General features: G+C 55.3%; 1 protein-coding gene across 4 annotated transcripts; it reads right to left on the bottom strand.

Moving 5' to 3' along the window:
• Positions 1–6: 6 nt before the first annotated feature.
• On the bottom strand, positions 7–27392 carry STARD3 (StAR related lipid transfer domain containing 3). Of its 4 annotated transcripts, XR_009215207.1 has the most exons (16): positions 10978–11116; positions 10424–10693; positions 7098–7175; positions 6327–6404; positions 6153–6206; positions 5657–5774; positions 5360–5458; positions 5074–5129; positions 4628–4720; positions 3905–3967; positions 3652–3747; positions 3287–3366; positions 3091–3195; positions 2279–2395; positions 1834–1927; positions 1343–1376 (listed from the first exon to the last, which is right to left on the bottom strand). XR_009215207.1 is itself a non-coding variant. In XM_032163481.2 (15 exons), the coding sequence occupies exons 2-15, from the start codon at positions 10640–10642 to the stop codon at positions 1272–1274; spliced, it is 1338 nt and encodes a 445-aa protein (XP_032019372.1). In that variant the 5' UTR covers positions 10643–10693; positions 27279–27392; the 3' UTR covers positions 7–1271. The 4 variants fall into 4 exon arrangements, 3 of the variants coding, with proteins under 3 accessions (XP_032019372.1, XP_058301324.1, XP_058301323.1); XM_032163481.2 differs by lacking the exons at positions 2279–2395; positions 10978–11116 and adding an exon at positions 27279–27392 and having other exon boundaries at positions 7–1376; XM_058445341.1 differs by lacking the exons at positions 1834–1927; positions 2279–2395; positions 10978–11116 and adding exons at positions 12127–12170; positions 27279–27367 and having other exon boundaries at positions 7–1376.
• Positions 27393–27682: the final 290 nt, after the last annotated feature.

Genomic DNA, 27682 nt, shown 5'->3' with positions numbered 1-27682 from the left:
GTCCCCGGTTCTTCATATCTTTTAATCTCATAACAACCCTGTGACATCAGTCCCATTTTCATAAAGTAGGACGCAGAAGCTGAGAGAGGTAGATTCGCCCAGGGTCACACACCTAGGCAGGACCGAGACAGGATCCACCTGGCTCTGAAGAAGCTGGCTCTGCTGGAAGTCTGCATACGGGCAGGCAAGGGGGCAGGCCAGCTGGGAGGGAGGAGGAAGGCAGGCACTGGCCTGCCCCTGCCCTGCGATCCGGATCCGGGCTCCAGGCCACCCCCGGTGTGAGTGCAGTGTGGGGAGAGGGAATGGGTGAGTGGAGTGTGGGAGGTCCGGGGCTCCAGGTGGCCTGGATCCCAGAGGTGCCTCAGTGACCCTGAAGCTCAGGCCCCATCTCCAGGCCACATAGTCAAGGCTTGCTGTGGGCACTGCCAGGTGCCCATACCCCCACCTCCATTCCTGGACTAGAGACTTTAACTTGCCCTGCTGAAGCCTGGCAGGGGGCGGGGCATTTTTTTCTGACTAGTCATCTGCTCAGTTGAACAAATCAGGAAAGCAGGGGGGAGCGGGGGCATGTTCCAGGAACTGGGTCCCGGGGCTCCGCCCTCCTGTGAGCCCAAGAGCGGCTGTGTGAGGGGTCTTCCCTCTTCATCCAAGCTGCTGCCTGCCTTCCTCTTCCCTCAAGAGGCAAGGCAGTGGGAGGGGCTGGAATTTTTTTTTTAGTTCATGTTTTTAATTGGCTTAAATTACAAAGGTCCCCCAGGAGGCCCCGGGAGGAGGGGACAGCCTGGGTGAGGCAGAGATTCATGGCCAGCAGCCCACCCCCACCTGCCACCCACTCCCCAACAAGGGTCCCAGACTCCTTCAATAATCCTAAAAAAACCGATGAAAGCGCAGGCAGATGAAGAGCCCCTTCATCTTCACACGGGTGACAGGCTGCCCTGCCCTGCCCAGGGCCCTGGGCCTCCCCAGCCAAGTCAGGTGCCCAGCCCAGACCCTGCCCTAGCAAGGCGGGGGACAGCAATCTGCTCCTCCAGGAGACAGGGCGCCATGTAAACATCAGCAGGCCAGACCCCGCTTCCTCCAGCCAGTGGGGCCCGGAGTCCAGTGCTCCACCCCACAGCCTGCTCAGTCTACTCCAGGCACTGCGTGGCTCGGTGGAGGGTGACAGCCTGGGGCCAGGTCCTATGTGGGCAGCGCAAGCCCAGCTGGCACCCTTTCTGGCTCTGGAAGTGGTGGCAACAGGACCCTGGCCTGCAGGGTGGGAGGGGGCACAGTCACGCCTGGGCCCCCAGCTCGCTGATGCGCTGCCGCAGGTGAAAGGCAAATTCAAACATGGTGGCTGCGAGGCTCTGGTGGATGAGGTACCGGGGCAGGCGGCCCTGGGGGAAGGCAGGCAGAAGTCACCTGATGGCCTGCCCTCAGCAGGGTCTCCCCTTGCAGCTGGCACCAGCAGGGGGGCTCTGGGCCAGAATGCAGGTGCAGCTCTGGAATCCAGCCTGGGCCGCCCTCTCCCACTCACCCCTGGCAGGAAGAACATGCTGGGCCTGGCTCTTGGCACCAGCCACACAAACAGACCAGGGTGGGGCTGGGCTGGCCGCCAGCCACCCTTCCTCAGGGCCTCAGGACTCAGAGGTAAGAAGGAGGGGCACATGCCCTACAGCAAGCCAGGGCCAAGAGACCATCTGGACCCTGACCCAAATTTTCAAGTAAGAAAGGAGGCTGACAAAGGGGAGGCCCAGGCATGGCAGAGAGCCCCCAAGGTCATGCAGCAATCAAGTCAGCAGCAGGGTCCCCTCCACTCCACGGAACCCACCTGGCAGCCCCCCAGCACCCCACCTTGAGATCTGTATTAAGAATCCAGACAAAGGTGCAGACACGGGGGTTACTGGCCGACTTGAGCACGATGAAGCCCCCAGGGCCATTCTCTCCCCTATGGAAGGAGGTGTCACTGGGGGGGCTTTGGAACAGAGTGAGGCCCTGACACCCCCCCGCAGCCCCCACCACTCACACTCCATTCTTGGCCCAGCTGGGACTGGGCTGGAAGCAGAAAGGCAGAGCTACCCTGTCTGAACAAGGCTTAGCACAGGTGTCCCACGGGCTGCAGAATCGGCCCTCCACCCCCACCCACTCTGTGATGCTTGAATCCTCCTACAACAGCCTGTTGGTGCTTGCACACCCCCAGGGACAGAGAGCTCACCACCTTCCCAGCCCTCATCCACTCTGTCCAGAGATTCTAGGTCAGCCCTGCTATGGCAGAGTAGGCTGGGCTGGTGCTTCTTACCCCTTCCCCTTCAGGAGGGGACACCTGCTCAGGAGAAGGCTAAGCCTGGGAGGCACAGTTCACATCCCGTCACCATTTCATTCTCCCTCAGCTCCACTGAGCACGCCTAAGCCCATTCTGCAGATAAGGAAGTTGGCATCCAGAGAGAAGTGAGCTTCCCTGCACCCAGCAAGTCTGTCCAATGCCCAAAGCAGAGCCTGGCATCCTATTCAAAGAACAGTGCTCCTGCCAGAACCCAGGAGGGGACGGGGAAGAGTGGGGTCTATGGGAGGGGGCCACCCGCAGCACCACAGCCTGACTGGACAAAAGGGAAGACTCCAGAAGCCCAGGCACAGATGCGGGAAGGCCATAATCCCTTTATCTTTGGGGGACTCCTGAGCCACTCCAGAGAAAGATGAGGGAGTGAGGACAGGGTGAGGGGGACGAAAGGGGACCCGAGTCTCCTTAGGCAGGAAGATGAAACCCAGAGCATAGAGCCTCCTGCTCAGGTCAATCAGCCCGGAGTCAGCACATGGCTCTCAGGCCCCTTCCCTACACGGGTCCCCATCCATGGTCTACCCCAGCCAGCCACTGCCGCATGTCCTGTCCAGCCTTGGTGGCTTGGTTCCAGCTGTCCACCACCCCCCACCTCCACAGACAGAGCAGCAAGATTAGCAGGATTAGTGCCCGGGAGGAGCAGAGCCCAGCGGGACAGGGAACAGGAACGCAGCCTCAGCAGGGGAAGTGCCCAGCTGTACACGCTGTACTCTGCACTGCTCAATGCTCCCAGGGGAGGGGCTGGCAGGGGTGACCCCAGGCAAAGTGAGGCTCACCGGACATATTTGTGCGTCGGGGGCTTGGCACTGTGTATGGTGGCGATCCCGGATGACAAGTATCGGTCCCTGCGCCGCTCAATGCGCCGGACATTCACGAAGTCCCTGGGGGAGGGAGGGTTAGTTCAGGGGACAATGACCCAAGGCCAAAGTGCAGAAGACCTGGCTGAGAGGAGGGGGCCCGGCAGGGACTCACCTTGGGGAGACCACGCCGCCCGCAGCCCCTGCAGACACGTCATAGGAGATGAGGGTGTTGTCTTCCACTCGCTGCAGGATCTGAGGGCCGTCAATGGAGACTTGGAACAGGTCGCCCCAGGAAAACCCCAGGGATGGGAACACCTCAGGCCCCTTTACTAACTAACTGCTATTGCCATCCGCAGGCCCTGGGCAGCGCCTAATGAGCACTCCTCCTGCCCTCCTCCCCACCCTCTCGAGCAGGCACTGTTACCATCACACCCACTGTACAGATGGGGCAGCTGAGGCGCTGAGTGCTTCGGTGATCCCACTGGGGAGTGGCTGTGCCCCTATCTGTGCCTTAAGAGGCAGCCAGGCTGGGCTCACCTGGCAGGCAGTCACTGTTTTGTTCCACAGCACCATCCTCTCGGGCTGCAGGATCACCTCCTGGTACACGAGCTCCGCAGGGCAGGGCAGGAAGGTCTGGGACAGGGCGGCAGAGGGCTGGGTGGTGCCAGATGGGCTCGGGCAGACCAACCCTTCCCTCTTGGTGGGGGGCGCCCACCAGAGGGCCCCTCGGCCCCTTCCTGGAGCCTCCTGTGCTGCCTGGGGCTCCAGGACACCCGCTCCCCTCACTCACCTTCAGGATAAACGTCTTGCCGTGAAAGGGAACTTCGATGGTGTACACGGTGTCCCCATATTCCTGTGGCAGGGACAGAAGGTGGCAGGGAGGAGAGTGGAGGCAGGGGGTGGGCTGGTGGCACAGAAATGGGTGACAGGCAGGGCAGGTTTTTAACAGCTCAGGGTGGAAAACTCCAGGAGTTTGGGGATACCTGAGCAGCTGTTACAAAACAGCAGCTCTAACAAACCTATGGCACTGGCGAGAGAGAGGCTTTTGATGCCGAGTTAAAAGGTGGGGGGACAGCTGTGGCTGCAACCACAAAAAAACCATGTCTCCAGGCCAATGGGGCTGCCACAAGAACTGGCCAGAGAGAGGGACTGGGGCATGTTTCCCTCTGTTTTCCAAGCTCTCTATGATCTTTGTAGATAATGTTGTTTTGATCATGAAACGAAACAACGGATGCAGAGCAGAAGCCTGGCTTCCCCTTCAAAGCCTGGAGCCAAGGGGGCAGAACAGCAAGGAAGTAACGACAGGGGGGTGTGGGGAAGGGGGGTCGAGGGGTGCGGGGGAAACGTCCAATCCAGCCCAGCCTCCTGCCAACCCGAGGGCCCAGCTCCCTCTCTTGGGGCAGGAATATGGCTCCAACCCATGTAATCTTTGGGTTTCTTCCTCAGGCCTCAGAAAAAGAGAACAGAAACTCCTAACACGCATGGGAAGGTCAGGTGGGAGAGGGCTTCTTACATTATTCTTCTCAAACTTCCAGTTCTCTTCCTGGGCCAAGATCTGGTCCACCACTGCTGTGGCCTCCTTCCCCTGGCGGATGTACTCCCGCTCCTGGACGGAAGCAGGAGGCAGGGAGGGGTCAGCCTGGGGCCTGCAGCCTACCATGTTCGTGGCCTGTTCTCTCTCTAGACATACCACATGCTTCCCAGAGGGGCCTGGCCCAGCCACATGTGGGATCTGGGCTGGTCTCCCTGGGCCCTGCAGGCTTGTGGCTGCTCCTCCTGTGCGCCCAGGCATGAGGCAGACCGGGGGGCCGGATTGGTGGTGGGGCAGACACTCGGATGGGCACTGCCCAAGGTTCAGCCTCTACTGGGAAACCCCTGCCCATCCCGGCTGACCCCCGCATCGGCCCTCCTCCAGGCACCCATTCCAAGGGCAGGGGTTAGGGGTAGGCAGGCAAATACCTGAGCAGAGAAACTTTTCTTCCCAGCAACTTCTTCATCTGATTCATCGTCAGACCCTGCAGAAAACAGGCACAGATGACAATGGCAAGGGGTGGGGAGAGAGTGTGGGGAGGTAGTGGGGTTCGGGTATGTGAGTGCAAGGATGTGGGGGATAAAAGTGTGTGGGAGAGGGTTGCTGGCTTTCCCCAGGGAGCCTGATAGAAGGAATAGAAAGAACAGACCCAGCCTACCCCATTCCTCACAAGGCCCCTCCCTGAAAGCAGTTACCCCACACACCAGCCCTCACCTGCAAAGGATTCTGGGGGTGAATAGAATTGTCCCTCGGACAGAGCACCGGAGAACAGCAGGGGTCCACGGGCAACAGCAGCCTGGGCGGCAAGATACCCTGGAGGAGCAGACTCCGTCCCAGACCGAGGACAGTTACACCCTAGCAGCCTGGGGTACCCCCACCCAAGCTCCCTCTCAGGCTACTGGAGGCTGCTCAGAGGTGGCGAGATGCTTCAGACTGACTCTCATGCCCACAACTCCCCTCTCTTGGGGCTGGGGTAACCCTCGCTGCACCCCCCTACCCGCGAGCACTCACATCGCTCCTCTTCGGCTTCCTGGGGTAGGACTTTGAAGTCAAGGAACCAGGTCTCCAACCAGGCGAGGACAAAGGAGACGATGGGGAGCAGGTAGCCAAATGCCCCTTTGCTGAGCAGCTGTGAAGGGAGGGGGCTGAGCTCCATGGCAGGGGTCACCCCAAACCCAGAGCCCCCTCCTGCGGCTACCAACTCTAGCCAGCCAAACTGGCATACACCCCATTCCTGGTAGGAGCTGCTTGGGAACCCTCTCAAGTCTGCAGCAGGATAAACTGGGGTTAGGCTGGAGAAGGAACTTTCTGATTCCTGGAGCTGCAGGGGGCTAAGTCAGGGAAGCAGGTGAAGGATGATTCCTTAGAGATACCAAAGGACAGGATTCTCTCTCCCTCTAACCCGGACAACAGGGGCAGGCACCCCAAATTAGAGAAATGCTCCTCTCTAGAAGCATACCACTCAGGTCTGATGCCCACCAGACCGGCCAGACCCTGAGCCACTGACCTCAGAGAGGATGACCTTGACAATAAGGAATGCACTGGACACCAGCGTCGTGACCTGCCCAGGGGAGGGAGGGAGGAAGGGGAAGGCAGAGGCTGGGAAGTGAGTTCTCCTCCATCCCATCCCTTCCACCAACCCTGCCAAGGCCCAGAAGCTGCCAGGAAAGTGGCATCTTACCGCAATCACCCACCAGTGCCGGAGCCGCAGCACGGCATAGCCCAGGAGCAGTCCAGAGAAGCGGAAGAAGGCCAGGACCTGGTGGGGGATGGGAGCCAGGCAGTCACAGGAAGCTACTGCCCCCCACCCTGCTGCAGGCTGACCTCCCCTCTGGTCCTGCCCCCACGTTCCCTTCCTATGGGCATGCACACCTCAGGGGACAATGACTGAGTTAGCATTTCTCTGGGACAATTTGGATGTAACCTTGGACAGGGGTCTTATCTTCCCTCTCCCACCTGGGGCTCTCTGAAGGGGGCTTTGTGGAGGAAAGGTTTTTTTTTTTTTTTTTTTGAGATAGAGTCTCGCTCTGTCGCCCAGGCTGAAGTGCGGTGGCATGATCTCGGCTCACTGCAACCTCCGCCTCCCAGGTTCAAGTGATTCTCTTGCCTCAGCCTCCCAAGTAGCTGGGATTATGGGCACACACCACCATGCCCAGCTAATTTTTTGTATTTTTAGTAGAGATGGGGTTTCACCATGATGGCCAAGCTGGTTTCGAACTCCTAACCTCAAGTGATCCACCCATCTCAGCCTCCCAAAGTGCTAGGATTACAGGCGTGAGCCACTGCGCCCAGCCTTGTGGAGTAAAGGTTTAAACGACTGATGGCTCCTGAAGGATGGGAGCCGAGTCTCTGATCAGACTGGATATATGCTGCAGAAAGAGAACCCAGCGGAAGTCATTTCCTTGCTCCCTCTCTGCCTCCGGGGTCCCCAGGATCTCCCAAGGCCACTCACGAAGATGTCGAAGAAGGAAGTTTTAAAGTTGTACTGGATGATCTCCTGCTCCAAGTTCTTACGGATGCCTGTGTTGGTCTGTGAGAGGGAGACAGGAAGAGCTCTGCAGGTAGAAGAAAGGGCCTGGGGCTGCCCCTCACCTCCCGGAAGGGTCAAGAGGTAGGGGACGGAGGAACCTGGAGGGGAGGCTGTTGGTGCTAAGCCACCACCCAGGGGGCCCTGGAAGCACCAAGGGAGCTCAGCCCAAGGCCAGAGACCTTAGGCACCAATACCACTTCTCTAAGGATCCAGGCCGCCCCGATGGGCAGGGCCAGCTTCCAGCACCCTGCCCAGGAAGGGGCAGGCTTGGCGGCTTCCGGGCTGTGCAGGGGAGGCAATGCGCCCTACACAGGGCCAGCAGAAGGGCACCGGAAGCCCACCTCTGACAGAATCCCATCTCCCTCCCAGCACTGCGGTGCTCCATCTTCCCAGCCATAATTCATCTGGGCTGATAGGGGGTGGGGGTGGGCAGTGGTGTCAGACGGAGCCTCAGGTGGCAAATCAATTGATTAGGTTTATGCTTAATGGGCAAAATCCATCGCGCTGCTGGAGAGGGTGAAGTGGAGATAGAGTGGATGTGTCCTTGCCCCTGTCCCTACCCCAGGCCGCCAGACATTTTCACCAGGACCCCTGAGGCCTTGGCCCCGACTCCAGTGTCCAGAGGTCTGAGGGAACTGGATGAACACCAGGCCATGAACACCAGGCCAGACTGTGGCCTGACTTCTCGGAAGGACGGGGATGACAGGCCTAGGCTGGAGAAGGGAGGACATAGGGACTCTGGGCGATGGAGCCCAGGAACCCTGGAGAGGAAGACCCCTCACAACCGCCTAGACTGGGGCTTCGGCTCTCCAGCAGGGCAGCCAAATCTGGGGGGGGCTTTTTAAAGATACAGATGCTCCCGCACTGAGCACACAGCCCCACCATGTGCCTCTTCCCGAAGCCCACCCCAGCTCCACGAAATCTGATGCCACCTCTCCTCCGGCTGCTGGTGAGGCCCCTAGGCCTGCCACCTACCCACCCCATCCCACCCAACCTATACCACCCAGCACTCCTCTTGCCCCTCAGACTCTGCCCTGGGCTCTGCAGCCCCTTCCACCCTCAGTCAATGGGCCTCAGAGCTTTGTCCTCCTTCCTCTTCTTTCCAGCCTGGGCACCCACCGGTGCTGACTGATCAGGACTCAGGAGAGCCAAGTCTCAGCCCCTGCTTTGCCACTCTCTGGCTCCAAACCCCCTGCTCAGCACAACCCTACTGAATCCTTGTAACCACTGGGCAACACAGACACAGTCTGTCAGCGAACTAAAAATATATGCTCCCAAATACAAAAATAAAACTACAAGACTGAAAATCAATACAATTTTAATTAAATGTCTGCCAAGGGAAACATCATGCGGACTCTACTAATTGTTCAGTGCAGGATTCTGAAATGTTTCATGACATCTGAAAACAATTAGTAAGTTAGATCTTCTCACTTTGCAAGAATTCCCAGGTACGCATGAGGACTACAGAGCAATCACAGCCAACACAGCCAAATAACTTCAAAAGCACAATTACAGAGGCCAGGCACAGTGGCTCATGCCTCTAATCCCAGCCCTGTGAGGGGCCGAGATGGGAGGATCACTTGAGCCCAGGAGTTTGAGACCAGCCTGGGCAACATAGTGAGACTCCACCTCTACCAGAAAAAAAAAAAAAAAATAGCCAGACGTGGTGGTGCACCTGTGGTCCCAGCTACTGGGGAGGCTGAGGCAGGAGGAACCCTTGAACCTAGGAGTTGGAGGCTACAGTGAGCTATGATCACACCACTGCACTCTGGCCTGGCCAACAGAGCGAGACCCTGTCTCAAAACAAAACAAAAGAAAAATTATCAAAATCTTTTCAGCTCTTCTTGGGTAAGGAAACATGTATTCAATGAAGGATACAGGTAAATTTTAGTGTTTGCTTTGATGTTGGATGGGACCTTGAAAAGGAAGTCTGCCTAAGACCTCAGAAGCTCTGCAGAAGGCCCTGAGCCTGCTGGGCCACAGCTTTTTAATGGGTAAGATGGCCCCTAGGGCCATCCATGGCCGTGGCTCCAGCTCACTGAAGGTGCCAGCTCATCTCTGGTGCGCACTCGACAGTCACCCTCAGAGCCCTGTCTCTCCCTCCAGTTCAACATGCCCAGAATCAAACTTAATCTCTTTGCCCCGAGCTGGCCCCTTCTCCGAGCTCATCACCTGTACTAACAAGACATCATTTTCTTGTCACAAAAACTTGAGACCTGGAGGAAGGGCCCTTGCCATCCAGAACTCTGATGGGGAGCCCATGCTGCAAAAGGAAAACGAGGGGAGGACTCGAGGGGCTGAGTCCCTCGCTGAGGTCATCGGGTCAACGCCGAGGAGGAGCTGGGACAGAACTGAGCCTGGGGTGCCCTGCTTCCAGGGCTCCTGCTTCTGTGGGCTTGGCCCTGCCCGGAGACCAGATCAGGCCACTGCCAACTAGACTGTGTTCCTGAGGGTGGGCCAAGCACTGCGTGGGGTGGGGGTGGAGCAGCTCTGGTCTTCAGGCTGCCCAGTAGCATCTCATTAGAGCCACTGGGAACTGGGAGTTTTTCCTGTTTTGCTTCCCACTGTGCCCTCTGCTTTTATTTACTTATTTATTTAAGTCAGGGTCTCACTCTGTCACCCAGGCTGGAATGCAGTGGTGCAATCATGGCTCACTGCAGCCTCAGACTTTTGGACTCAAGCGATCCTCCCACCTCAGACTCCCTAACGGCTGGGACAACAGGTGTGCGCCACTACACCTGGCTGGTGTCTGGTTTTAACACAGTGCCTAGGACACAGCGGAGACTCAAAAAATGTTTGCTGAATGAATGAACGAATGAATGAATGAGTGATCAAACAAACGAATGACTGAACCAACTGCAGCCAGAGGGCAGTGGCAGGCAGAAAGAAGACAAAGGTTTCAACAGCTCCGCCAGAGCTGGGTCTCCCCCTCCTCCTCTCTTGGGAGCCTCCACTAGGGGGCAGTATGGGGCAGAGGCCAAGAACATGAACTCAGCTGGAGGGTGGGTTCAAGGCCGTCGCCTTCACACACATGCGTGCAGCGGGACCTTGGCCAAATGACGCAACCCCTCCGAACCCCTCCACATCCCTTCATTCAGGATATGAGAACCCCTGTTGTTCCTCCCAGTCTTCATTTTACCCAGCTAACCAACCCCAGGGGAGAGGCAGCCCTCCCATGTGGCAGATGAACAAACTGAGGCCCGGGTGGCCTGCAACATGGCCTGTGCCCCCACCTCGCCCCCACTCACATTCAGTTCGATGATCCAGAGCAGGGAGATGAACAGCAGGTCGAAGGTGACGAAGAGACAGAAGGTGCGGCGGACATCAGAGATGGCCCTTCGCTTCTCAGGCGGCGGAAGGAGGTGCGAGGAGAGGCTCTGGCTGTGGGACAGCGAGGAGCCCAGGGAGGCCACGGCGGGCAGGCTGCGCTCCAAGTCTCGAGTCAGCTCCCAGGGCAGCTTGCTCATCTTGGTGGGCCCCCACCTCAGGGTGGGGAGGGCGGGGCCTCAGCGGCAGGGCTGGGGGCGAGGCAGAGGCAGAGTCCTGTCAACCTCCTCCTGTCCCTCCCACACAGCCCCCAGGGCCGCCATTGGCTCCCAAACGCATTTGTCTCCACACTGGGTCCCAAGCCCACGGCCCAGAGCACTGTTGCCCAAATGTCCTCCACCAGCCTGGCTCCCAGGCTGCAGGGTTAAGCATTCCGCTAATTATCTGTCCTCCTTCCTGGTGCTCCTTGCCCCAAGCCCAGCAGCCACAGGGTTCACCCCGGAGGGCTCTGGGGTCCCTCTGCGTGGGCACCTACCCACTCCTGGATCCCTGGGGCCGCAGCCTGCTCCTGTCAGGCCCAGCCCTGAGCTCCAGCCTCTGGTCCTGTCAACAGCCTCTGGGCCTGCCACCACCCCCAGGAGAAGAGGGCCCCAAGCTCTGTTCTTTGTTTTCCAAGCACAAAGCCACATTCCCTCCCAGCAGCCAGTCTTCCCCTCCCACCCCCTAATCCATGGCAACTGGGAGGGCCTTCCTAGAGCAGTGTCTGTGTGCTTGGAGCTATGGAGAGCAGGCATCTTGGTCCCTCTCAGCTCCACCACCCCTTGTCCTGCCCAGGTCCAATCACCACCATCTCTGCCTGGACCACGGAAATCTGCTGCTCACGGGTGGGCCTCCAGGCTGCCTCTCTCACCCTCCTGCTCTTCACATAGCCGGCCTACAGAATGCGTTCCAATGTCCTCCCAGGGTTCCCCACCCTTCTCAGGCTAACAGTCTCCTCCTCACCAGGCCCTCTCAGTCCAGGCCTACAGGGTGGCCTCTGCCCAGCCCTTCTCCTCGTCTTGCTGCCACCGCCACTCTGGCCCTCTTTTACATCCCTCAATATAGCTGCCCTGTCCTGCCTTGGGACCTTGGATCCGGCTCTCCCCATGCCTGGATGTTCTCCCACAGACCTTTCAACAGGCAGCTCAAAAGTCCTCTCCTCAGAGAGCCTCCCACCCTCCTGCTCCAACTCACAGTGTAACATGATACTAAGCTGCCTTCCTTTCTTCAGTGAGCTGGGTCACTATCTGAAATGATCTTTATTGTTTTATTTCACTGTTTACCCTTCTCTCACTAGACTGTAAACTCCACGGCCTCATGGGCTTTATCTGACATGGTCACTGCTGTCTCCCTGGTGCCCAGCACAATGCCTGGCATGCAATAGGTGCTTTGTAATTGATTGTTGAATAAATGAATGCTCAGTGGGTCTCCTGGCCCTCAGCTCCATGCTATACAGCAGACAGGAACAGGACAAACCCTAAAGAGAGCAGGAAGCAGCCACTCTGGAGGCCAGCCCAGTGCTCTACTGCCCCCCCCGTCCCATGCCCACAGATCCACACCCACGTTCACGTCCACTCAGGGCAGGGACGGTTCCTCTTCTTTTACAGATACGACAACCAAGGCCCAGAGAGGTGAATGGACTTACCCAATCCCTTACCATCCTGTGCCAGCATCGGGCTCTCAGGAACCCTAAAGACAAAAGGAACTCTGGCACTCTCTCCCTGCCATGTAGCCCCCAGGCCTAAAGGTCTCTGCCCCACCCACGTGCTGGGCTCTAAGAGGCCCTGTCCCTTGGGTGAGAAGGAAAGGTCCCACTGAAAGAGAGGAAGCCAGGCGCGGTGGCTCACGCCTCTAATCCCAGCACTTTGGGAGGCGGAGGTGGGAGAATCAAGAGGTCAGGAGATCGAGACCATCCTGGCTAACATGGTGAAACCCCGTCTCTACTAAAAATACAAAATAAAAAATTAGCCGGGAGTGGTGACCGGTGCCTGTAGTCCCAGCTATTCAAGAGGCTGAGGCAGGAGAATGGCATGAACCCAGGAGGCGAAGCTTGCAGTGAGCCGAGATCACGCCGCTGCATTCCGGCCTGGGCGACAGAGTGAGACTCCATCTCAAAAAAAAAAAAAAAAAAGAGAGAGAAGAGCTGATCCGGGGAGGCAAAAACTCACCAGCTTGGTGGGGCCTGAGCTTCTGGGACTTGACCAAGAGGCTCCCTGAGTCTCCCCACATTCCAGCACCAGGGAGCGGTTTGGGGGCTAGAGGAAGGGATGCTCTAGATGTTTGTCCCTGATCTTGGGAAAGCAAGATCTAACCACTCTCCCCTCCTGACGTGTCCCGCCACACTTCCGCTATGTGGACTACCTTCCTGGGCCCCTCAGTCTACCACGTCCAAAGCAAGCGCAGCTCAGTTTGTGGCTGGCAGGAGGTTCTGAGCAAGCCAGCTCGTCCATCCCTCTGCCCCTGTGCAAGCCCCCACGAACAGGAACTGACTGTTCGCAGCAGAGTCTGAGGGCAGGCGCGGCAGAGGCACCAGGCCAAGGCTACTCCCAACACCACACTCTGAGCCCCATGACAGGTTCATCTCCACAGTGCTACGGAAAAGCTGGGCTCAGCTCTCGAAAGAGGCGATGGGGAGGGGATGTGACAGGCTGCTGGCAACGGGACCCCCAGCATCCATCAGCCAGATCTGTGCCAGACTGCATGCTCAGCGCATCCCTCATGGTGACAGGCCACAGCTCCGGGGCAGGTGACATTTCCCTGCCTCTGACGGCCCTTTTGTTTGCAGCCAGACCTGTCTCCCTTCCTCACTCTCTCCATCTCTCCTCATCTTTTGTATCTGTTTCACAAAGTAACTTTCCGTCTGTGTAGGGTTTTGTTTTTTTAGAGGCAGGGTCTTGCTCTGTCAACCAGGCGGGAGTGCAGTGGCACGATCATGGCTCACTGCAGCCTTCAACTCCTGAGCTCAAGCGATCCTCCCGCCTCAGCCTCCCAAGTAGCTGAGACCACAGGCACCCGCCACCACGCCAGGCTAATTCATTTTATTTTTTTTTAGAGACAAGGGTCTCACTGTGTTACCCAGGCTGGTCTCAAACTCCCTGGCTCAAGGATCCTCCCGTTTTGGCTTCCCCCGGTGTTGGGATTACAGGCGTGAGTCACTGTGCCTGGCCTGTATTTCCTTTGTAAGTATCTTCTTACCTGTCTCCCTCTCCCTCTCCCATGTCTGTCATTTTAGGTTTGTTTGTTTGAAATGATGGACATTTATCATCTCACAGTTCAGGAGGCTGGAAATCTGAGAAAGGTATTGGGAGGGCCGTGCTCCCTCTGACCCCTTCCTTGCCTCTTCCTGGCTCCTGACGGTGTGCGAGCAATCTGGTGTGACTCGGCTTGTAGCCACACACGCCAACCAGTCTTCGTTGTCACATGGTGCTCTTCCCACGTGTCCATCTTCACACCGCCATCTCCTGATACGGACACCAGTCATACTGGGCCCACCCTCCTCCAGTATGACCTCACCTTGACAGATCACATCAGCAATGACCCCGGTTCCAAATAAGATCACATTGTGAGGTACAGGTGGTTAGGACTTCAACGTATCCTTTTTGGGGGGGGACACGATTCAACCCCTAACAGTAACCTTTTTTTTTTAAGAGATGGGGTGTTCTTGAAGTCCTGGGCTAAAGCAATCCTCCCTTCTTGGTCTCCCAAAGTGCTGGGATTACACGTGTGAGCAGTAACTTATGGCTTTAGTGTCTGCTTTATTTATCCTTTTTATATTTCTTTTGTACAAAGGAATATGCTTTCTTTGTATATATTTCTTTCTTTTTTTTTTTTTTTTTTTTAAGACGGAGTCTCACTCTGTGGCCCAGGCTGGAGTGCAGTGGCGCGATCCCGGCTCACTGCAACCTCCACCTCCCGGGTTCAAGCAATTCTCCTGCCTCAGCCTCCCGAGTAGCCTGGATTACAGGCGCACGCCACCGTGTCCAGCTAACTTTGTATTTTTAGTAGAGATGGGGTTTCACCATGTTGGCCAGGCTGGTCTTGAACTCCCAACCTCAGGTGATCTGCCTGCCTTGGCCTCCCAAAGTGCTGGGATTACAGGCGTGAGCCACCGCGCTCAGCCTTATATTTCTTATATCCTTTCTTTCTTACATGGACAGTAGCTTACTACAGATGCGCCCTTGCTTGTTATTTTTTCACTAAACAGTATATCCTGGTGAGCACTCCATGTCAGTTTTACATTGTCTTTCTTGTTCTTTGATAGATGCTTGGTACTCCATTTTATAGACAGACCACAGTTTATTCAGTCTCCCATGAATGAGCACTTAGATTTGTAATTCCAGAAATGCTGCAATGAATAACCTTGAGCATATATATATACATATTCCCGTTGTTGGAAATATATCTTCAAGACAGATTCCTAGAAGTGGTATTGCTGGGTCAAATTGCATATGGTTTTGTGAGGTATTGCCAAGTTCCCTTTGCAGTTTGCACTCCCACTAGCAATGTACAAGAATGCCTGTTTCCCCACAGCCCACAGAACATATCGTCATCCATGTCTGTCTTTATTTTTCCCCATCTGGGTCTTCCTCTCAATCTATCTCCCATTTATGAGTCTTTCTCTCCACTCCCAACAGTCTCTCCCACTTTCTCCACATTTCTCTCTCTCTTCTCTTCTCTAGCTGCCTCTCTCCTCCCTCCCTCCCTCCTTGGTCCTTGCCTCACTTCTAGGTGCTGTCGCTCGCCTACTCCAGTCTACTTCTGTGTCTGTCTGTCTTTCCCTCTGACTTTCTCTCTCCCTGGGGACAGGACTTGGATGGCAGCAGCTTGGGTGTGAGACGCACTTGGAGTGGCAACCACACTGACACTCACATGCCCAGACGTCCCTGTCGAAGCGAGAGACGCAGATGGGGCTAGAGCAGAGGTGTTGCGGGAGCCCGGGAGAGTTGAAGATGCCAGGGAGTGTGGAAGCCAAACACGGGGGCTCAAAGGCAGGGGTGGGGACAGTTGGCCAAGAGTCAAAGAAAGGGGGTTTGATATCACCCTCCCACCGAAAGCAGCTCAAAGTCCAAATGACAGCCTGTACAGCAGGCAGAGCACTGGCCCAGAGTTAAGGAACCTGTACCCCAGTCTCTGGGCAACCACTAATTCCGCGTAACTCTGGGCAAGTCCTTCTCACCAAGCCTCTGTTTATCTGGGGGAAAGTCAGTGGTTTTTTTCAATCATCTCCCTCCGCCTTTTTTTAAAGAGAGGATCTCACTCTGTCATCCAGGCTGGAGTCCAGAGGCGTGAACATGGCTCACTGTAGCTTTGACCTCCTGGGCTCAAGTGATCCTCCTGCCTCAGCCTCCCGAGTAACGGGGACCACAGGCACATGCCATTATGCTCCGCTAATTTTTATTTTTTTATTTTTTATTAATTTTTTTTGAGATGGAGTCTCGCTCTGTCGCCCAGGCTGGAGTGCAGTGGCACGATCTAGGCTCACTGCAAGCTCCGCCTCCTGGGTTCAAGCGATTCTCCTGCCTCAGCCTCCTGAGCAGCTGGGACTACAGGCGCCCACCACCACGCCCGGCTAATTTTTTGTATTTTTAGTGGAGACGGTTTCACCGTGTTAGCCAGGATGGTCTCGATCTCCTGACCTTGTGATCCGCCCGCCTCAGCCTCCCAAAGTGCTGGGATTACAGGTGTGAGCCACCACACCCGGCCATGCTCAGCTAATTTTTAAATTTTTGGTAGAGACGAGGTCTATGTTGCCCAGGCTGCTCTTGAACTCCTGGGCTTAAGCGATCCTCCCACTTCAGCCTCCCAAAGTACTGGGATTACAGGCATGAGCCACCGCACCCGGCTACAAACCACCTCCTTTGCAAAGCAAGAGAAACATTTAAAATAGTAATACCTTACTTGGAACCTCAATATATAAAACAGATAAAAACCAGACTGCTATGGGTAAAAGCAGCTACTGAATCCCACCTGTCAGCCTTTCCTCAAACTCCAGCATCACCCTGAGTGAGGCCTCATTGGCTAGGATTTGAAAATGGGGCTCACTCAGATGACTTTGAAAGGCCTGTGAGCTCCATCAGACCACCTGCTAGTCTAAGTGATGAAAACCCACTGTGGCGCGGAACTGCCCTGTGCAGTCCCCAAAGTGCTCATTCTCTGGCTGACTGTAGGCTGCCTAGCCCTGGAGGCATCACAGCTAGCGCCAGCCCCCACCCACCACACCCACCCTCCTGATGAGGGGGAGGCAGGAATGGACAATTCGGAGACAGCCCAGCCCCCTGGGAGCAGCACCCCACCCACTGCCAAAAGAGCCCACTGGTTGCTGTCACTGGCCTCTCCCAAGCACCTTCAGAGTGTCAGGAGGGGAACAGCACGTGTGGTGTGAAAGAGTCTGCCTGGGATGGCTGCAGACTTGACAGTCGAGTGTCTGCGGAAGCTGAACTGCTTGGGGAGGGAGTGAGAGTGGGAGGTAGGGGGAAAAGTGGAGCGTTGTTTTTTTTTACCTTTTTTGAGACAGAGTCTCGCTCTGTCACCAGGCTGGAGTGCAGTGGCGCTATCTCGGGTCACTGCAACCTCCGCCTCCCAGGTGCAAGCGATTCTCCTGCCTCAGCCTCCCAAGTAGCTGGGACTACAGGTGCCCACCACCAAGCCCGGCTAATTTATGTATTTTTAGTAGGGATGGGGTTTCACCATGTTGGCCAGGATGGTCTCGATCTCTTGACCTCGTGATCCGCCCGCTTCGGCTTCCCAAAGTGCTGGGATTATAGGCGTGAGCCACCGCGCCCGGCAAAAATGGAGGTTTTACCATCCTGGGTTAGAGGGGGAAGCGGGTGGGGAGGGGGGAAAGTCAGGTGCCAGGGCACAGCGGATTATTCGTGAGGCAAAGGGAAGGGGTGGGCACAGGCCCCCACAACGCCTTCCCAGGCCTTCTCTTCCTTACCCCAGGATACAATAGTACCAGCACCACTCGTAATAGGATTTTGGGTGGTGTGCTGGACTCAGGGCAAACAGGAGGTGGCTGGTATCATGGAAAAAGGAATGGACTCTAAGGTCACGGTTCAAATCTCAGACTGTCCCCTTCTTAGCTGTGTAATCTGGGGCAAGCCATAACCCTTCTGAGACTCAGTTTCTTCAGCTGCATTAAAACAGGCAACAATAGGCTGGGTGTGGTAGCTCAGGCCTGTAATCCCAACACTTTGGGAGGCCAAGGAGGAAGCACTGCTTGAGTTCAGGAGTTCAAGAACAGTCTGGGCAACACAGCAAAGCCCTGTCTCTACAAAAAATACAAAAATTTGCCAGGCGTGGTAGCGCACACCTGCAGTCCCAGCTACTCAGGAGCCTGAGGAGGAAGGATCACTTGAGCCGGGGAGGTGGAGGTTGCAGTGGGCTGAGAATGTGCCACTGCACTCAAGCCTGGGTGACAGAGGGAAACCCTGTCTCAAAACAAAACAAAAAACAACAAACAAAAGGTTAAAATGGTAAGTTTTATGTTATGTATATTTTACCATGACAAGAAAAGGCAAGAAGCCAGACACGGTGGCTCACGCCTATAATCTCAGCACTTTGGGAGGCTGAGGCAGGTGATCACCTGAGGTCAGGAGTTTGAGACCAGCCTGGCCAACATGGCAAAACCCCGTCTCTACTAAATATAGAAAAAATAGTCGGGTGTGGTGGCGTGCACCTGTAGTCCCAACTACTTGGGAGGCTGAGGTGGGAGGATTGATTGAACCTGAGGGGCGGAGGTTGCAGTGAGCCAAGATCCTGCCACTGCACTCCAGTCTGGGTGACAGAGTGAGACTCCATCTCAAAAAAAAAAAAAAAAAAAAAGGCAAGAATCCCTATGTCACAGGGCTGGGTGTTGAGGTAGGTGTCAGGAGGGAGTATGGTAAGTGCTTGGTCAGTGGTGGTTGAGACAGACTAAGTAGCTGGCAAGACTTTTCGGGTAAGACGGGGCTAGAAGCAGTGGCTCAGCCCTTTGGAAGGCTGAGGTGGGAGGATCACTTGAGGTCAGGAGTTTGAGGCCAGCCTGGCCAACATGGTGAAACTTCGTCTCTACTAAGCATACAAAAAAATTAGCCAGGCATGGTGGTGCATGCCTGTAATCCCAGCTACTTGGGAGGCTGAGGCAGGAGAATCATTTGAACCCGGGAAGCGGAGGTTGCAATGAGCCGAGATCACACCATTGCACTTCCGCCCGGGTGACACAGCGAGACTCTGTCTCAAAAAAACAAAACAAAACAAAAACCTTTCAAGTAAGAGGGAAATTTTGAGCAGGGGAGGTTAAATACACTATAGTGACATGTAATAAAAATCACCCTAAAAGGGTTCAAATCTGAACTCTACAATTCACCTGCTGTGTGGCTCAGAGCAAGCTCCCTAACCCTCTAGCCTGGTTCCTTCATCTATAGAAAGGCCAGGTTATTCCAGCTGCAGGCAGAGGTGAATTCCAGGTTGGGGGAGGGGCAGGAAGTAGAGGACTGTCCTGGCTCCTGGCAGAGGCTCTTAGGGGAGTGCAGGGGCTGATCTCTACTCTGTCCTCTTGAGACCGACCCCTCTGCAATTGCAAGCTCCCACCCAGGGAGCAGCATCGGCTGCCCCTTCACGCAGACAGAAGAGGAGGACAGCAGGATGGCTAAGCCGCCTCCCACTCACCCACCCCCAATTTTGAATTTCCACAAATCTCAGGCTGCAGAGCCACAGACGGGGGTTCCTTGCTAGCCCTTCGTCATACCCCAGGCCAGAAGCTCCAGCCACCTTTCTTCAGGCAGGCAGCTCCAAAGCCAGGCTGACCAACGGCAGCTCTCAGTAGGTGTTTCCTAGCCAAGGCAAGTCTGAGATTTTTTTTTTTTTTTTGAGACAGGGTCTAGCTCTGTCGCCCATGCTGGAGTGCGGTGGTGTGATTACAGCTCATTGCAGCCTCAAACACTCCCCGGCTCAAGTGATCTTCCCACCTCAGTCTCCTGAGTAGCTGGGACTACAGGCAGAAGCCACCATGCCTGACTAATTTTTCTTTTCTTCTTCTTCTTTTTTTTTTTTTTTTTTGTAGAGACAGGGTCTCACTATGTTGCCCAGGCTGGTCTCAAACTCTCGGACTCAAGCAATCTCCCCACCTCAGCCTCCCAAAGTGCTGGAATTACACCACACTTAGGCTTTTATACCTGGCCTAGGTCTGTGATTTGAACAAAGCCACCTACTCATTGTGCAAGCCTCCACTGCTGCATCTGTAAACTGAGGCTACTTGTCTTGACCCTGGGCTGTCTGAGGCACCAAAGGAGACAATGATAACTATAGCGTGCCTAGGACAGTGCCTGGCACCACAGAGTAACTGGTTAACGTCTAACCACATAGACATTAACTACCATCACCACTTCGAGTCTCCTGGCCCTTGCCCACCTCCTAGCCTCCCAGGGAGGGCTGGGCCAAACTTTATGAGTTCCAGCTAGAGCTTATTCCACAGAGCTGTGCCCTGGGATTCAGGGGGAGGGGGAACAAGTCTCATCTATATCCAAAGATGACTCACATCTCTGGGCAGAGTGGGTTCTCCAAATCCCCCAGATGCTAGAGGAACAGTAGACACAGGTCCTCCACGCAACCCCCTCCCATAATCCACAGGAAATGCTAGCACCAGCACCCCCTGCTCATGGGGGCTTCCCAGGGGGTCCCCCCAGGGGATCCCTAACTCAGTACAAATCAGGAAGGATCAGTGAAGCTAAGAGAACTGGACTCCACGCCAGGAGATGGGTCAAACCTCAGATTTCCACCTTGCTAGTCACTTAACCTCACCATGCCTCAGTTTCCTCCCCTGTAAAATGGGGTTAACAATATCACCTACTCCTTGCAGGTTTATATGGATTAAATGACTTATTCAATGCAATGGCCTAGAAGAGATTCTGACACAGAGTGGTGGCTGCATGAGGGTTAGCTGGGATTACTTTCCTGCTCTTCTCCAGAGAAAGAGAGAGTCTTGAGCTCTGACTGACTGGTGAGATGGCTTCAGGCCAGGGCTGGGGTTGTTTTGAGTCAAGCAGCCCTGTCAACGCCAAGTTAATGGAGACTCCACAGAGGGTAGAAGGCAGAGGCCCTGGGTGTAGAGGAGGTTGGCCTTGGTCTGTGTCCTGCTGCTGACTGGCCCAGGAGGGTGCTGGTTAGGGGAACGCAGGATAACAGACCAGACAGGCTGCACTGCATCCAGATGGGCCGGTGCAGAAGACACAGATCCAGCTGGCCGTGGCCTGCGATGGCACCCTGCAGACACCATCTCCTTAATGCATCACACCCCTTCCCAGAAGCTGTAGTGATGACTCATGGGAAGGAGAGCTGCCCACAGTCCCCCAGCCAGGAAGAGGCAGAGTGGAGCCTACCCCAGAGGAACATGACCTTCCCCCATGCCAGGCTGGGACCTTCTAAGTACAAATGTTGCTGCCTGCAAGAGTCCTTGCTAGCTGGGGGACAGTGTGTCAAGAGGCCCTCTTTGGGCTTAGCATTCACCTGGTCACACCTCCCTTCCACATCCAAACCATGAGCAAATCCTGTTGTCTCTTCCTGCAAAATCTGGCCAGTATCTGCCCACTGCTCACCTACCACTATGTCACCCTGTCCAGGCCATCACCTCTACCTGCCACTCTTCCTTGTCCTCACCCCTTCAGGCTGTTCTCAACACAGCAGCCACAGGGATCCTGTTAAAAGCCAGATCACATCTCCCCAGTGCCCCAACCTCCAATGGCTTCCCCAGAATAAAGGCGTAAGTCCCCACCCTAGCCTACAAGTCCTCCTCTTCCCCTTTCCTCTTCCCCTCGAGCCCTCTACTCCAGCCATACTGGTCCCTTGCTGTCCGCGGACACATCAAGCATGCTCCTACCCCAGGGCCCTTGCACCTGCTGCTCTGTTGGGAGCTCCTCCCCAGGTCTTTGCATGACTTGCTCTCTCATTCCAATGAGGTCCCTATGCAAATGTCCCTTTGGAGAGACCATTCCTGAACCCCTATTTAGCCCCCACCCTCCATCCCTTACCCTGCTGTATTTTTCTTCACAGCACTTGTCACCCCTGGCATACGATACATTCACTGGTCTGTGTTTACTGCCCATCGTCTCCCACTGGCATGCAAACTCCATGAGAGTAAGGACTTCCTGTGCTTTGCTCCCTGCTGCATGCCCAGTGCCAGAACTGTACCAGGCTCAGAGTGGGTTTCCAGGAAATGCACTGAACGGTCATTTACACCCTTCCCTACAGCAGCACATGCACAAGTGCACATGGACACTCACGCCCAGCCAGGAGAGCAGCCCCTCCCTGCCCAGGCTGCCTCTCCTGGAGCTGGACTCCACCCTCTGCGGGGGTCTTCCCTGCCCAGAGCCCAGGCACTCCCTCCACAAGAAGGCAAGAGGAACTGGTTTCCTGGGGGCCCTCAGGCAGGGTATCTGCTCCCCTCTCTGAGCCTGACTTGTAGGGAGAAGACTCAAGGTGAGTTAACCTTGAGTCTTTGATAACAGGGGAGGGTTAAGGAGGAGGGAGGACTCCAGACCCCAGCACTCTTCTTTTGCTATGGGGGTCAACACTCGCTGCCTCTACTCTGCTGATCATTGGCTGCTCCCAGGACACACCACAGCCCATCGCCTGGGCTCCCTGTTTCCTCATTCTTGAATGACTCCTTCCTTTGGGGAGAACTCTGGCGCTTCAGAGACTAGTTCAAATGTCACCTCCTGGGCAGAGCTTCTCCTCACCCTCCAGACTCCCCTGACCTTTCAGAACTCTGGGTCAGCACTTCCCTTATCACAGCTAGATGTCTCGAGGCCATCTGTCCTAAGCCCTTGAGGTCCAAGTCACAGTCACAGTGCCTGGCCATGATACATGTCTAGTAAGTTAGCCTGTGGATCCATAATGTCCACCCTGGAACAGGGGAAAGGGTGTGGGTTTGGGGTTGGACACCAATCCTGGAGGCAAAAACCTAAGGCCATTCCTTATTAGATTGTGTGCCCTTGACCAAATCACTGGGTTTCTCTGAACTTCAGTCTCCTTTTCTGTAAAGTGGGGAGAATATAGTACCTACTTCATAGAGCTTGAAGGGATTAGAAATAACACATGCACAGTGTCTGTGCTTAATTAATAGCAGCTATTACTACTATTACCCATGGGGACAGTGTTAGAGGCAGGGCCCTGGCCAGGCAGGTCCGGCATAGCACTTTGCCCAAACTGAGAGTCCCGGCAGTACTGCTGAATGGAAGGGTAGACCCTGGCTTCAGGGGGCTGACCCAGAATGACACTTTTTTTTTTTAAGAGACAGGTCTCACTATGTTGCCAGACTGGAGTGTAGTGGCTATTCACAGGCGCGATCATAGGACACTGTGGTCTCAAACTCCTGGGCTCAAGCAATCCTGCCTCAGCCTCCCAAGTAACTCTGGGTCAGCATTTCCCTTATCACAGCTAGATGTTTCGAGGCCATCTGTCCTAAGCCCTTGAGGTCCAAGTCACAGCCACAGTGCCTGGCCACGGTACGTGTCTAGTAAGTTAGCTAGTCTGTGGATCCGTAATGTCCACCCTGGAACAGGAGAAAGGGTGTGGGTTTGGGGTTGGACATCAATCCTGGAGTCAAAAACTTGGGAGTAGGCTCCCAAGTAGTTGAGCCTACAGGCATGCACCACTGCGCCTGGCTAGGATGGCACATTCAGGGTTACTGGCCCATGCCATCAGCCTCGGGACGGTTGGCTGACTGGCCCTACTGTAGCCCTCCACAGAGAGTTTGGGAAATCCCCTGGAGAAGTGGGAGTGTAGGGAGAGGAGGACACAGCTACAATGACAAATAAGACCCAAAGACAAAGCCTGGCTCCGTTTCTCCTTTCCTTCTGAGGAAGCGGAAGGGGAAGAGTTAAGCCAAATAGAAACAAGACTCACCACCACCACACACTCCTCCCCCCAGCCAGGGAGGCTCTGCGGGTGCAGTGTACAGGAAGACCCTAACACAGTGAGATCTACTTGCCCTCCTTTCCCCCTTGTGCCAGGCCCTGTGAATCATCAGGGATGCCCCCAGTTCTGTGATTCCATGACCCCTGACCCACTCAGGACCAGTGAATCAGGCCCCACCTGCCCTCTTCGTGCTGCTACGTAAACCAATGAGGTCGAGTTCCCAAGGTTAGTCTGGAAACGGCCAGTCATCTTCCAGGAGAGATCTCAGCCCTCTCAAGAAAAGGCCCCCATAGGGCAAGGGACAAGGGGAGGTGGGGGGGGGGGGCGGAGGGGAGCCGGTTTCAGCACAGGATCCTCCAGGCACCAACCCTGCCTGGACAAAGCCAGGATTAGCCTCTCCTCAGCCAGAAAAAGGGACACTTATCTTTTGTCCCACTGATGTGGCACCTGCCCCCTTGGAGGCTGGAACCCCAATGCAGTTTCTGGGAGACATGCAGACCTGGAGTCAGGAGACAGCTCTTTAAATCCCTGCTGAGTGATCTTGCCCTTACTTCCCTTGAACCTCAGCTTCCTCAACTGTAAAGTGGAGCCAACAGGCTCTCGCACTCAGTGGAACAGGCACAAGCTGCCAGATGTGCTGGATTTTTTATCTCCCCTGCACTGTTCTTCCTTAACAAGTCTAGCTGTGTGAGAGCTCAACTTAATGCAACACGCAGGTTCCAAGGGCCTACAGCGTACTGAACACAGTGCAAGTCCTGGGGCCACAGGACCCTGTTCTGGTCCATCAGGGACTCTGGGTCTGGTGAGGAAGACTGGCAGATAAATAATACCACGCTGTGATCAGCGCTTTCAGGGAGGAATGAACAAAGGACCGTGGGCTCGGCCGGGCGCAGTGGCTCACGCTTGTAATCCCAGCACTTTGGGAGGCCGAGGCGGGCGGATCACGAGGTCAGGAGATCGAGACCACGGTGAAACCCCGTCTCTACTAAAAATACAAAAAATTAGCCGGGCGTGGTGGCGGGCGCCTGTAGTCCCAGCTACTCAAGAGAGGCTGAGGCAGGAGAATGGTGTGAACCCGGGAGGCGGAGCTTGCAGTGAGCCGAGACTGCGCCACTGCACTCCAGCCTGGGCAACAGAGTGAGACTCCGTCTCAAAAAAAAAAAAAAAAAAGGACCGTGGGCTCCCAGAGAAGGGATCATCTGACCCAGGCTGGAATGAGTGAAGTCAAAAAAGCCACGGGGAGGAAGGGCCATATGACCCTGGCCTTGAAGAGTCAGCATCTATCAGCTGGAGGCAAGGAGGGTGGGCATTACAGGGAGGCAAAAGAGCTCCAAAGAAGGCCCAGCCCAAAGTCATGCACAATGGCCCTACCCAGCAGGCCTGGCCCCAAACACCAGGTACTAGGCCTCCGGAGCATAGTTGCCCCCAGGCATGGTCCCTGCTGGCTCCCAAGTCAAGGGATGCTTCCTCGTGGCCAATACAGGAAAGGAATTGCCAGCCTCAGCAGAGGACGCTGCCTCTGTCTTCCTCAGCTCTGTCTCCTCTGTTCCCCCACCCAGCCACCATCTACTGGAGCTCTGTTCAGAGGACCTAGCTTTCTCATCTCTGAGCCCACTCCAGCCTCTGCCTCCATCTGATAAAATCCTCCCGTCGCTTTATAGGCCCCATTAACTGTCAGCTCCTCAGAAGCCGCCCCTGGTCTTTTTCTCCCTCTAGTTCCCAGCTCTATACATTTCTCTAGATTTAATGCTTGCCATGTAACATGCACACACTTCCAGACTGGTTTTCCTGAGCAGACCAGGTCTGAGCCTTTTTCACTCTTGAATCTTCACTCAATAAATCCAGATCCTGTCCCCAGTGTCCTCCACTCCAGCATGTTATTTATTGACAAAGAGCCAGGCTCTATCAAATGACTAGTAAGCCATTTCGACCATCCTCAGGCAACTTATGAAATTAAAAATCATAACTAGTGAACTATGTTGTCCTTACATAATAGTAATAACTATCTTTTTATTTATTTATTTTAGAAACAGGATCTCACTCAGTCCCTCAAACTAGAGTGCAGTGGCACAACCATATCTCGTCGTAACTTCAAATTCCTGGGCTCAAAGGATCCTCCCACACGTACCACCATGCTCAGCTAGCTTTTTAAATTTTTGTAGCGATGGGGTCTCACTATGTTGCCCAGGCTAGCTGCAAACCCCTGGCCTCAAGCGATCCTCCTGCCTTGCCTCCCAAAGTACTAGGATTACATGCATGAGCCACTGCACCCAGGCAACTCACTTTAATTTATTGGGCATTCTTGTGCCTAGCACTGGTTTAAGACCTAAACATACAATATTCCATTCAATCCTCACAACTCTATGAAGTAGGGACATTCCTACCTCCATTTTACAAGTAAGGAAATTGAGGCACTGACTTCATCAAGGTTATCAAACAGGTCAGAACCCAGGCAGTCTGACCCAGGAGTCTGTATTCTCAGCTACTATGCTATTATGGACAGGGTGCTACAGGACACAGAAGGGCAATTAACCTTGGGGGTTAGGCGGAGGCAGCGCTGCCTGCGCTGAAAAACATGTAGAAGGTAGCCCAGCAGACAAGAGAAAGAGGAGGTTTCCAAGCAGTGGGGGCTGGTGTGTGCAAAGTCATGAAGATACGAACAGCAAGGTTAGGCATGGCACATGCTGCAGTGCCGTATTATTGGACCTTAGGGTGCACATAGGAGACTGCTAGGTCAGATCACAGAGAGCTGTGTAAATTGTGCTAGGGGTCCAGCACATAGGCAATAGAAAGCCAGAAAAAGGTTATCAGCAAGGAACTGGCACCATAAGACTTGTGTTCTAAAAGGATCACAAGAGTTACAGTTTAAAGACTGGTTGCAAGCTGCCAGGGCTGGACTGTTGGGAATTGACAATACATCAACAGCGTGGTAACAGAAGAGATGGAGCCGGCCCAGGATTGAAGGATGTTCAGGAAGTTGGCAGTACTAGGTCACTTTTAAGATGTGGGACTTGAAAGAGAGGAGAAAGTGTAAGGTAATTACCAGACTTCCGGCTGGGTTGGGGTAGAGGAAGAATTAATCTGCACGGAAAAGACCAGTTCGAGTTTGGACCCAGTGAGCTCCATGTGAAGCAGAGCTGTCCCAATGGCCGTTGGATGGGCAAGTGTGGAGCTCCAGGGAAGGGCTGCGCTGAAGACGTGGATCTGGGTATTTAGTTGGTGTAAAGCTGAAGCCGTAGGGGAAAATGAGACCACTGAGATTCAGTGTACAGAGCGAGGGGTTGGGCGACAGAGGAAAACGTGAAGCGGGACTTTGACCGACTGTCAGAGCGGTACGAAGAAAACCAGGAGACACTGACTAAGCCAAAAACGCGGGATGGGGGAACGTGTCATTAGGAATGAGTGTCAATGGTACTATGCACCTCTAAGAACTCAAGACTTTAAAGGGCCCTTTTAATACCAATTAGGAAGTTATTCACGGCCGTTTCGAAAGGAAGGTGGGGAGACACGGGATGACGCTGAGACGCAGAGCTACCGGAATGCGTAGATGTTTTCCTCTCATCCCAGATTCCGACCCCTCCCCATACCTGCCCCTACTCATAACACCCAGACACCTCCCCCTCGCCTCTCCCCTCAGTTAAGACGGAGGCTTTGGAAGGAGATCCCGAACGCCCTCCCCGGCCTCCCCAGGATAGGCGGGGTCGCCAAAAGTCAGTGCTGCAGACCCCGACCCGCGCGGGGCGGCGCGAGGCCAGGCAGAGGAAGGGGGCGGAACCTGAGACGCAGCGGGTGTGGGAAGGATCGGACTGAACCCAGCACGGACAGCGGGCGGGGAAGCGGATTCTACCGGCGGAAGACGGCCCTCGCACGCCACCCGCTCCCAGCGACCGCTCCGGGACCCACCTGCTCCATGTCAGCCACGGCCCCAGCTCTTCCCGCCCCAACCGCAGTCCGGCTCCGCGGCCTCAGTAGCGCCTCAGAGCGGAAGAAGATCTGCCGGCGGCGCCACTTCCGCCGCTGAGTCCGCCCCCGAGAGTGAAGCGGCACTTGCGTCCGCCTGCGGCCCCGCCCCTTCGCCCCGCCTCCAGCCCTGGCCCTGCGCAGAAGTGGACTCAAAGGCCGGAGTCGAAGTGCTTACCTAAGGGTAGGGGAGTGGGAAGAAGACGAGGACCGTCGTTGTTAGGCCACACAGGCCTGGCTCTGAGGGAAAAAGGGGAATTTCCCGAGGGGAGTCCTGTGGGGATGGGGAAATCTTTAGAGGAATCCAGTTATTCGAGAAGGACTTCCCCACCCCACCCACCCCACTT

The sequence above is a fragment of the Hylobates moloch genome, unplaced genomic scaffold, assembly GCF_009828535.3.
Source record: "Hylobates moloch isolate HMO894 unplaced genomic scaffold, HMol_V3 SCAFFOLD_10, whole genome shotgun sequence".
NCBI classification, from domain to species: domain Eukaryota; kingdom Metazoa; phylum Chordata; class Mammalia; order Primates; family Hylobatidae; genus Hylobates; species Hylobates moloch.
Note: the sequence above shows the minus strand (reverse complement) of the source record. Positions and strands in the feature narration are given on the sequence as shown.

Bases quoted from the DNA above. Each gene is read 5' to 3' on its own strand.
- STARD3 (XM_058445340.1), bottom strand. From the start codon at position 10,642: ATGAGCAAGCTGCCCTGGGAGCTGACTCGAGACTTGGAGCGCAGCCTG. The intron at 6,405-7,097 runs GTGAGTGGCCTT...ATCCCCCACCAG, and splicing joins CTTCCTTCTTCGACATCTTC to GTCCTGGCCTTCTTCCGCTT. The intron at 1,377-3,090 runs GTGAGCCTCACT...GCCTTCCCCCAG, and splicing joins CCGACGCACAAATATGTCCG to GGCCGCCTGCCCCGGTACCT.